Source organism: Danio rerio, chromosome 13 (assembly GCF_049306965.1).
Source record: "Danio rerio strain Tuebingen ecotype United States chromosome 13, GRCz12tu, whole genome shotgun sequence".
Taxonomy (NCBI): domain Eukaryota; kingdom Metazoa; phylum Chordata; class Actinopteri; order Cypriniformes; family Danionidae; genus Danio; species Danio rerio.
In genome coordinates, this window is record NC_133188.1 from 1,048,440 (window position 1) to 1,060,603 (window position 12,164).

The following is a 12,164-nucleotide window of genomic DNA, read 5'->3' on the forward strand; positions in this document are numbered from 1 at the left end:
AAGCTAATGATGTTCTGCTGGTATATGTTTTGAATATTTCAATAAAATTATACAAGTATTTAAGTGTAAATTTGAGCATATACTATACAGTGAGGTTTTTACTTAAATAATAATTGTAAGAGTTTTGAAATCGAAGCTAAAAACCTGATTAGGCCCATTTTCCATGTCTATCCATCTAAAATAAAAAATGTTTTTAAATAACTTAAAATGTGTCAAAACTACACAAATCTTGAGATTTTATTTTTTGACCACTTAATTTAAGTTCAATCTACTTCAGATTTGTTGCTTTCACTTAATCGGTTAGTGTGGAGCTCTGCATTTTTTACAGCGTAGACATTTTAACACAATCCAGATGCGATGTTTTCACTCAACCTGAGGTTGTCAAATGGACAAACCACTCTGAACACTACACAATGTTGACACCAGTATGGTATTTATTCTCGAGACAGAATATAAAAAGGAGAGCAGAATGAAAGATGCATCTGGAGCGAAACAAAAAGAGGCTAACGTTGGCGTGCAGAGAAGGCGTCTCAGTCTTTCCTGAGCGGCACGATCTCTTCTTTAATGCCCTCTTTGGAGACGATGCAGACTTTGAGGGCGTCTCCGGTGTACACGTCTCTCTCGGCAGCAGAAATAAACACGTCCTTCACCAGCTGCACTGCCTTCTCCTGGGTCAGAGGAACATGCTCCACGTTCTCCATGTTCTTGAAGCCGATCTGAGCACAACAAACAACTTAGTTAATGGTTGGTTTCTATTAAAGTCCTCGTGAACTGGAATCTGTAACCATTTCTTTTGTGAGAGAAACGGCATAATAAATGAGAAGACAGTGGGCGTGGCTTGTTTTTTGTACTGTGAGCTGATTGGATGTAGTAAAGTAGGTGTTTCATTCAGGAAGATGGGGAAAAGGGTCTGGGGAGAGTTATTACAACTTAACAGACTCCTCCTGCTCACTGTTTCTGTTGGTTGACTGACAGCTGGATGGGCGTGGTTAAGGGTGTTAGCCCCGCCCACCACATTAGACAGACCTAATCTGAGAATTTACCCAAAAACAATCAGGAAGTGCATTTACAGATTTCAATTAAAGACTATAAGGGCAATCTATTGTTTTTTTCCTAATATGGTTAGTTTTGACTTCATGTGTACTTAAGTTTGGTAGTGATGGGAGAAACTGCTGGTCTGAATGGGGTTTAAGATGGACTATTTAATATTATGATGATAATCTGAACTCTGACCTGGTTGTCGAGGAGCGGCTGCAGCATTGCGCTCGCTGATCCACCTGCTTTATACGTGTCCCTCTGGTAGGAACCAACTGGATCAAAACTATAAACAGCACCTCGACCTGGAATAAAGCAAAACACATGATTATTTAATCACACCGTTCTGTGTTCAAGAAAAATGTGTACATGCATTAGTGAAACGAAACTGATCAACCATTTGGAGAGACTTAAGATCATAAAAGTGTCAAGTGTCTGCACTGACAACGTATTCATTAATATGGGATGGCCGAAATTTGAAAATGCAACATGCAGTTTCCTAGCATTACCACAGTAATCTTGTTTATTGGTTCTTCTGTGGTAATGAAGAGGGGTTTTTAAAGGTGCTGTGAGTTTGTGACTCTTATAAAGTATACAAATACCACAATATTAATCTACCTGAAAATATTAATACGATTATCATTATTAAGGTTGCAGTAATTGTTGTTGTTGTTGTTGTAGTAGTAGTAGTTGTAGCAGTAGTCATCGTAGTAGTATTGATTGTAATTGTATTTTGAAGTAGTAGTTCCTGTAGTAGTTGATGTCGTTGGTATAGTGGTAGCAGAAGTAGTAAAGGTGTCGTTGTAGCAGTAGTAGTAGTAGTAGTCGTTGTTGGTGTAGTAGTTGTAGTAGTCATTGTAGTAGTATCGATCGTAATTGTGATTATTGAAGTATTAGTTCCTGTAGTAGTTGATGTCGTTGGTATAGTGGTAGCAGAAGTAGTAAAAGTGTCGTTGTAGCAGTAGTAATCGTTGTTGGTGTAGTAGTACCAGTAGTAGATGTCGTTGATGTAGATGTTGTAGTAGCAGTGATTGCGGTAGTAGTAGACGTTGTATTAGTTGTAGCAGACGCTGTAGTATCAGTAGTGGTAGTCATTGTTGTGGTAGTATCAGCAGTAGTAGACATTATAGTAGTAATAGTTGTGGTTGTGATTGTAGTAGCAGCAATAGTAGTTAATAATTATATAGTAATATAAGTAACTTTCTGCAGTAGTAGTAGTTAGGGTAGTACTTGTGATTTATTATCATTTATTATTACTGTTGTCATTTCTTTCTTTTTACTGTCATTATTTCTATTATACATTACTAAGCATAGTTGTTACTCCCTAACTCTGACTGGTTTCTTTTGTATCTGTTTTACTTATATCTGCGAGACTAGATTCATTTATTGGCTAACATTGTTCCTAATGTATGTAATCTGACCTTCCACCAAGTTACCTTTACATGGACACACACACACACACACACCTAACAGTACCTGACTATATTGTTTTTTTTTTTTTTTTATTGTTTTTTTTATTGTTGTTTTGTTATGGTTTTTTGTTGATGTTTTTTGTATTTGTATGATCCCAATTTATGTACCTTTTTGCATATTCTAATAAAAAAATAAATAAATAAATCTACCTGAAAATGCAGGGGGCTATTCCATCAACCAAGCTTACAGAAAAAGCCAGGCTTTTTTTGGTAAGTCAGGTTTATTAATGGCGGATTCGGTTTCATAAATCAAATTTACGATAGTTCAAACTTAGTTACCCTGGCAACTTAGGCTGGGAAACTAGCCTGGTCCGGGGCAGGCTAACTCCAAGGCTAAGCCTTAAGTTTAAGCTTAATCAAAGTAATGTTAACATTCACCTGACATAATTTGATGCCATTTAAATTCACTTAACCTCTTAATAATGATTAAAACTTTAGTCACTTAATAGCAAAAAAAAAAAATTATATATATATATATATATATATATATATATATATATATATATATATATATATATATATATATATATATATATATATATATATATATATATTCCAAACTTTGCATTGGTACTGAATAATCTAATGTATATGCACAAATATATTTAACGCAATGCATTAAAACGTTTAATTGCAAGCAACAATTGGCAGTAAGCGCAAATTCTCTCTCATGCACATGCGCGGTCAAGCACAATTACTATGTTTTATAACAAATATTTAATTTCATGTTAATAGGCATAAATAATAGCATATATTTAAAAATATAGAGCTACTGTAGCTTATTAAACAATCTGCAGTTTCGTGACTCACTCGCTGTGAACAGCTGTGTCTCATTTCAGAGCTCTTTCAGTTCTCTAAGTTGCCATGGTAGCACACAACGTAATCGATGCATCTATGCTCGACTTTTAAGGTTTCACAACAGAAATGTGCACGAGCAGTTATCTAGATCATTTAAACTGAACTCAGACTAGTTAAATCAAACGATCTTCAACTTGCCGTTATGGAATCAATTTAAGCGTGGACGTTTAGTTCAGCTCATTGAAGTCAGGCTTTTCTTAACCACTTTTATGAAATAGCCCCCTGGTTACTTGTCAAAATGTCTTTGTTTTGGTCTCTATAACCAGCTCATTGCCAGTTTAGCCAAGTATATTTCAGTCAGCCAGACTGCCTTTAATGCGCTCCTGACCTTTAGATGGCTGAATTAAGCCTGAAGACCTGAGCGAACTCACCCTCCTCATCCAGACCGCCGATGATGTTGTAGACGTAGTAAGGGAAGAAGCGCCTGCCGTACAGAATGGTGGACAGCATGGCTGCGATGGCTCCACTCGTCATGCTCTTGTTATTCGAGTGCTTGTACATCTGTAAGGGCAGCCCAGAAAGTCAAACACACCGCTCAGGAAATGTGGATATTTCTGTGGGGATCATGAGCTGGCTGGAAGTCCATTTACATGTGTGACTACACAAATACTACGGAAGTCAATGACATTTTCAAGTTTCTTTTAGCTAATGTTTTGCACAATAACAATAAATGTTGTAAAAATATTCACACCTGACATGGGGCAAATGCAATGCACTGGAAGGTATTGAGGTTGGAATAGCAGGTCTTAACATGAAAACAAGTTAAACAAGTTGTAAACAAGTTGTAGCAGGTAATGTTTTAAGTGATGAACCTTGTTAGTGAAATTATTAAAATGATGACAGCAAACATGACGAGTCCTAAAAAGTGCCAAGATGACATTGATAAAGCGATTTAAACAATTAGGACAGGGGTGTCCAAACTCAATCCTGGAGGGCCGCTGTCCTGCTGAGTTTAGTTCCAACTTGCTTCAACACACCTGCCTGGAAGTGTCTAGTACAGGGGTGTCCAAAGTCAATCCTGGAGGGCCGGTGTCCTGCATATTTTAGTTCCAACCCCAATTAAACACACCTGAAGCAGCTGATCAAGCCATTTCTAGGTATACTAGAAACTTCTAGGCAGGTGTGTTGAAGGAAGTTGGAGCTAAACTATGCAGGACACCTACGAGTTTGGACACCCCTGTTCTATTATACCTAGTATGAGCTTGACTAGCTTGTTCAGGTGTGTTTGATTATGGTTGGGGCTAAACTCTCCAGGACACCGGCCCTCCAGGACTGAGTTTGGACACCCCTTAATTAGGAGATTTGTTCAGTTTTGTATGTGAGGCAACGTTTTTTTTTCCACCCTTTTAAATGTGCAGAGAAAACTTATTGTCATATTTCCTAAATAATAATAATAATAATAATAATAACAACAAAGCATGTAAAAAAAAAATCAAGCTAAGAATAACTAATGATAATAAAGATACTTCCTTTATTTGTATTATCTGTTTTTTAATTGGTTGTAAAATTTGCTTTGTTATTTGACAAATTATATTGTTATTTTACAGATAAATTATCCACAGCAATATTATAGAAAAATAATAAAAGGTTGTTCATTTCTAAAACTCAACTCATTTTGTTGAGTGAAGCATTATATCTGTACATTTCAGTGTCATACTGTTAGCACACTGAAAATGTTCCCTCATGAAAAAACGACAACAGCATTTCCATTTTCCCTTCTAGGCTGTGAGACGCACCTTCAGTCGGGCCTCAATGATTTTGGTGAGCGTCAGGCAGTCTCCATGAAAACCACTGCAGCCCAGAACTGTAGTGTCTGTCCTGAGAGAGAGTAAAAACAGAGAAATGAAAGTAAAAAGTGCTGTACAGCACACACACGCTGACAATATAAACTGTGGGTGTGCATTTATTTGCTCACTGTCATGGGTTTTAACATTCTTGCAGCTGAGAACAATGACACAGACACGGTTTAATGCTAAATAATTCATAATTAACTCTGAAGTGCAATTTCTCAGTTTCTGGATTACTATTGACAACAGGGATTTTAAAGTACACTAGTGCACTCTCATTTACTAGAACTGGAAAAAAACTGGAAATATTTTTCAACTGATACAAAGATTTAATCCACTTCAAAGTCTTCAACTTCACTCAAAATGTTCACACATGTAGCAAAGTTATTAGCCTTCCTGTAAAGTTTTTACTTTAAAGGTTTCCCAAGTAGTTTAATGAGCAAGGACATTTTCACAGCATTTCCCAATTATTAGTCCCCCTCTGATTTTTCTTCTTTTACAAATATTTCCCCACATGATGTTGAACAGATTCAGGAATTGTTCACAGTATTTCCTATAATATTTGTTCTTTTGGAGAAAGTCTGATTTGTTTAATTTCAGCTAAAATAAAAGCAGTTGTCATTTTTTTAAAAACCATTTTACGGTCAGAACTATTAGCCCCATTAAGCTATATTATTTTCAATAGTGTACAGAACAAACCATCGTTATACAATGACTTGCCTAATTACCCTAACTTTACCCTAATTACCCTAGTGAAGCCTTTAAATGTCACTTTAAGCTGAATACTAGTGTCTTGAAGAATATCTAGTCTAATATTATTTACTGTCATCATGGCAAAGAGAAAATAAATCAGTTATAAGAGATTATGAGTTATTAAAACTATTACGATTAGAAATGTGTTGAAGAAATCTGCTTTGCAAATGTTCTGATACATACAGGGTTCAACGCTATGGATTTTTTTTTTACTGGTCTGATCGGGCCAGTGGTTTAGATTTTTACTGGCCCTGCCAAAATTTGTACTGGCCCCACCAAAAAAATAAATAAATAAATAAAATTTTTAAAGCTATTTTTCAGCCGCATATTTTAAATATGTGTCAAAAATAAAGTCTGTGAATCTAGAATTTCAATACTTAAAAAAACATTAATAAAAGTGTTGTGCAAACAAAAAGAGCAGTATGGAAAATGTGCAGGTATTTTTATTGCGGTTCGAAATTATTTAACAAAAGGTGGGCTGACTGTGGGCAATCAGTGCAAAACATCACTTCATTTTTTTTTTTTCGCGTTGTTCACACGTAAATTCCTGTATCTAAGACATTAGAAACAGGCATTTTCTTTTAGCCTTATAATTTGATGTTGCCGCCATGTTGCCGTTTCTTCTCTGTACTGGTTGTTCCCAGGTTGCGGGGAAAAAAAGCATGCTCAAAACATCAAATCAGATAAGCGGAACCGGAAAGCAATATGGTGTTTACGACTTCATTGAGAAGGGAGTGTTTAAAGACTTAAAAGCACAAACTTAAAACGCACATAATTGAAATAGTCGCAGACAAATGAAATGTTAGTGACAAGGCAGCACTGTCCCAATCGGGCCAGTAATGATCCTGTCTACTGTCCCAAGCATCTCTCACGCTGGCCCTGGGCCACGGGGCAGTCCTTATTGTCGAGCCCTGACATATATGTAAAAGTTCAAGAACACAGTTATTCTGACCTGTTAAAGGTAAAGTAACAAAGGGTCACTCATTAAATATTACAAAATTAATACATTTCATAATATATAACATCACTAAAAACAAAAATATGAGTAAAATAGAATTTTAGTGGGAGTCTTCTGTCATTAAAATCATGGTAAAAATGTATGACAGTCATGATTTTTTACTCTGTAAAAAAAATAAGAATAAACAGGACACACAGAATATGTTTAAATGAATAATTGAGGTAAAGTTAATTTTATATTCACACATTCTGACTTCCTCCTTAATCATATATTTTCAGAAAAGTATTATTTGCAAATTCTAAATATGGGAATCAAATTATCAGCCAATAGACTATCAAAGTACAACATTGTTCACAGTCAATTAAATAGTGATAATGTTGTTTTGAAGTCATACTTACATGTGATTTCAGACCCAATATTCAAAGTAGCATCGCAAACAATATAGGAACTGTTAAAATTAACAAATGTGCTAATATAAAATCAACTTTACCTCAATAAATTAATAATGTATCTTCTTAAACATGCTCTATGTGTCTAGAGTAAAAAAAATCATAATTATATATACATTTTCACCATGACTTACCGAAGCGGCCCACTAACAATCTGGAGGTAAATTAGCATTTTTGCCTTTATATCATACACATATATTAAAATAATAATAACAGTCACTCACAGCTTGTAGCATTTGGGCGAGTCTCTGCTGTGGATGCTGTAACCTTCACTTAAACGTGTGTCTGAGGCCACGATAGCAAAATCTTCACCAGCCACCGCCAGCACTGTCCTGAGAACAGATTCAACACAAATATACAAATGCCTCATTTAAATAAACAGAAGAGAAAATAAACAATTAATAAAGACAGACAAATCGAGGTGAAGTTGGTTTTATATTCACACATTTGTTCACTTTAATGCTTTACAACATTATTAGCACTTTTTAACTGATGTTATGTTAGTCATTGGCTGCCGATATGATTTCCCAACTTAAATAACTTTTCTGAAATTATAATATTAATCAAAAAGCTTGAATTTGTAAACATAAAACCAACGTTACCTCAACACAACTGCTTGACTCTGCTTGTCTCTTATTATTTATTGAGGTAAAGCTGGTTTTATATTAGCACATTCGTACAGTGACAACTTGCTCCTTATTTTGTTTACCACGCTACTTTAAATATTCGGTGTGAAATTGCATGCAAGAATGCCTTCAAAACAACATTAGCAGTCTTTAATTGACAGTGAACAAAGCTGTACTTTGACAGTCACTGGCTGATAATATGATTTCACTACTTAGAATTTGCAAATAATACTTGTCTAAACTGTATCATTAAGTGTGAATGTGTGAATATAAAACCAACTTTACCTCAATGTGTTATTTCAATAGTTAATACACTTATATTATTATAAACAAATCCAAATTTTCTTAAAGTATATTATACTACAATAAACTACAGTTTACTTTAGTAAAACTACAGCATTTATTAGTTTATCTGTTCACTATAGTGTACTGGGGCCTTCATTAATAGATTTAAAAGAGTGATTATTATAATATATACAGTATAATACACTTCACTATAGCATGATTTAAAAGCACTACAGTATTTACTATAAATTACTACAGTATTTTAGTCATGTAGGAGCAAATATAAGAACAATATAAACGTCCCACAATAAAACAACGTTTGGTTTAAAAATTAGCATCAATAATAAACCATATTAGGTCTAAATATTAATGTTTTTACCTCAGATATCATCGGTTTTGACTTACAACACATGAATAGTCAATTTCTGCAGTTGTGATAGTGAAAGTAAAATAAGCACACTGTTAAGCTCAATTTATACTGCTGCTACACCCGTGATTTTACTAAACTTAGCTCTCGGACATTTTATTTTGTGTAAAATGTACAAATTTTAAGTCTCTAAACAGTTTATAAGACGAGTTTATGGCTGAATCGTAGCTGTGAAGTGAATTGTCATGTTCGCTGGATGCTCTGCTGAATGAAAATGGAGGACAATATATCTTCTTACCCTCCGTTGAAGGCATAAGGGGAGAATTTGTGCTCCACTGGTCCTGTATAGTGATATTCTTTCATTTTGCCGTTTTCTCCATAAGCCTGGGCAGAAATCATGATGAGCTCCTCTCCGCAAAACTCGCTGTATCACCGCAATATGGCCGTCGGAAGTTGACAGGTCCTTTGTTTCCCGTGCGCGCCACCGCCACAGCGCCGTCTGCTGCTAATGGCTAGCTTTTCAACATAAACAAGACTTTTTATGCGAGGATTGTGATAATAAAGCAAGACAAGTCGTCACACAATTCAATAATATCTGCGATTAAGTGAAAAAAAGAAAGAAAAGGTGACTGAAGTGAATGTGTCGTGTTATTATTAGCGTCAACAAGCAACATAACTGCAGTAAACAAAGCATGTTTTGTACTACTTCATCATCACATTTGCTGTTTACAAAAAAAAAATGTTTATCACATGTATAGTATTGTTTAGAAGTAGTTCATACTATATTGAGTATCAAAGTTGGCCTAGTATTAGATTTTAATGTAAGTCTACATATGTACAATGTTTATGCTGCTAGTCTTGAGGTGAATGATTAATATGAAATATCCGTGATGATAATAATATTGCGGATATTAATTGCAAATTAGTTGGACCATTAAAAAAAAATGTTTTGTTTTTTTTTGGTAAATCTGCTTATCTGTTTTTTTAATCTAGAAACAAAAAGGTACAAACAACAGCAAATATATATATATATATATATATATATATATATATATATATATATATATATATATATATATATATATATATATATATATATATATATATATATATATATATCCCTGCTGAAAAATCCAGCTTAAACCAGCCTAGGCTGGTTGGCTGGTTTTAGCTGGTTGACCAGCCTGGTTTTAGAGGGGTTTTGGAACCATTTCCAGCCTGGTCTTAGCTGGTCAGGCTGGAAAATGACCAGCCAAATCCAACTAAAACCAGCTTGACCAGCCTGGTTTTAGCTGGATATAGCTGGTTTTGGCTGGACTCCCAGCTTGGCTAGGCTGGTCAAGCTGATTTTAGCTGGTCATCTCCCAGCCTGACCAGCTAAGACCAGGCTGGAAATGGCTGGAAACCAGCCTGGAAGTGAAAGCCAAAACCCCTCTAAAACCAGCCTGGTAAACCAGCCAACCAGCCTAGGCTGGTTTAAGCTGGATTTTTTAGCAGGGTATGTATATATATATATATATATATATATATATATATATATATATATATATATATATATATATACATTCAGCAGCGTACAGTGTCTATTCATGTAGTGATTTTATAGATCATCAGGTAAATTTAAAAAATGCCTCAGATTTTTCCGATTATCTGATTAATTGCATTTGGTTCCGCTCTGATGCCGTCAGTTTGACTCTGATTGGTTGAAATATGCATAGCCACGCCCCTCCAACATCTAATTTATATATGTATTTAAACATTTATGCATATATTTGTAATTCCAATGATTGATAAATATAGGGGCGACACAGTGCCTCAGTGGTTAGTACTGTGACCTCACAGCAAGAAGGTCGCTGGTGCGAGTCCCGGCTGGGTCAATTAGTGTTTCTGTGTAATTCGCATGTTCTCCCTATATTGGTGTGGGTTTCTTCTGGGTCCAAACACATATGTGTATGTGTGTAAATGAGAGTGTATGGGTGTTTCCCAATAATGGTTGCAGCTGGAAGGGCATCTGCTGTGTAAAACTGGATAAGTTATCGGTTCATTCCCTGATGAATAAAGGGACAAAGCCAAAGGAAAATTAATAAGTGAATGATTAAAAAAATTTAAGCTTTATACAGTATATGTAAATGGCCATGTTTGCAATATTTAGAAATATATGTTGCATATATGGTATGTTTTATGTCTGTGAAATTCAAATATGAATTTAAACGTGTCATGTATGTAATTTGCATATATTTCCATATATCAGATTTCTATCCAGGGTCACAATTTACCCAAAGCACACCCACACATGGAGACACAAGGTCATCTGTATTATGAGAAAACAGCCGCATGTTTGAGTAATTGCAGCCTGTGAGTATGTGTTGAGTGTGTGCTGAGTGTGAAGAGGGTGTGTGTTTCTCCTGCAGGCGCTGCTGTGCTCATGAACCTGTCCTTCAGGAGTGTGAAGGTGGAGCTTAGTCTCCACCCGACGCTCTTCTTCCTGACTCATGTGAACAGAAGAACAACACCCAAACATGAAGACCGAAAACTGAACATTCAGAAGAACAACACCTAAACAAGGTATATTGTGTTCCCCATATATATGTGACATATGGAAATACACGCAAATAACATCCATAAAATGTCATTTATGCAAAAAAATATGTCAAAATATTGCAAAAAGGGCAGCTAACATGTATTTTTTAACCACTGAAATTACAAATATACACACATATGTTCAAATGTCTAATAATATATGTGTTCATATATGGCTATACATATTAATACACACACACACACACACGCACACACAGGTCACATTGAGAAGAACAACACCCAAACACGAAGCCTGTGAACTGTGAGTCACAGCAGGCTGTGAGGAATCGCACTGGGTTGTTTCTGCATGGGCGTATGAGGAAGGGCGGATGCCAGATTTCATCATGATTTACTCTGATTTGGCAGATTTAGGACTTTGTGAATGTGATCACACCTTTTGATTCATGAAAAAAGCACAACAATCATCACATTATTGGACAACAGTTCACAATTCAAAGTATTTTCTGGCACTGATGGTTCACTCTAAAAATTGCTGGGTTTTTGTAACCCAATATTAGGTAAAATATGGACAAACCCAAATGTAGAGTTTAATTCACTCATTAATTTTCTTTTCAGCTTGGTCCCTTAATTAATCATCGGTCGCCTCAGTGTAATGAACCGCCAACTTATCCAGCATATGTTTTACATAGCGGATTCCTTTCCAGCCGCAACCCAACATTGGGAAACACACATACACTCTTGCATTCACACATATACACTACGGCTGATTTAGTTGATCAATTCCCCTATAGCGCATGTGTTTGGACTGTGGAGGAATCCAGAGCACCTGGAGAAACCCACGCCAACAAAAGGAGAACATGCAAACTCCACACAGAAATGCCAACTGACCAAGCTGGGGCTTGAACAAGCGACCTTCTTGCTGTGAGCCGATCGTGCTACCCACTGCGCCAGAATGACGCCCCAGGGTAAAATGTGGTTCTATATAAATGTAATTAATTAATACAATTAATCCAGTGGTTGGTTTTGTGCATAT

General features: G+C 35.7%; 2 protein-coding genes across 2 annotated transcripts in view; one reads left to right on the forward strand and one right to left on the reverse strand.

Annotated features, from left to right (window-relative positions):
• The window catches only part of nrxn1b (neurexin 1b), a 799,620-nt gene that overhangs the window by 422,317 nt on the left and 365,139 nt on the right, over nucleotides 1-12,164 (forward strand). The window lies entirely within an intron of this gene.
• On the reverse strand, nucleotides 413-9,033 carry psmb1 (proteasome 20S subunit beta 1). Its single transcript, NM_001003889.1, has 6 exons — nucleotides 8,889-9,033; nucleotides 7,537-7,644; nucleotides 5,102-5,183; nucleotides 3,737-3,866; nucleotides 1,234-1,340; nucleotides 413-716 (listed from the first exon to the last, which is right to left on the reverse strand). The coding sequence occupies exons 1-6, from the start codon at nucleotides 8,987-8,989 to the stop codon at nucleotides 531-533; spliced, it is 714 nt and encodes a 237-aa protein (NP_001003889.1). The 5' UTR covers nucleotides 8,990-9,033; the 3' UTR covers nucleotides 413-530.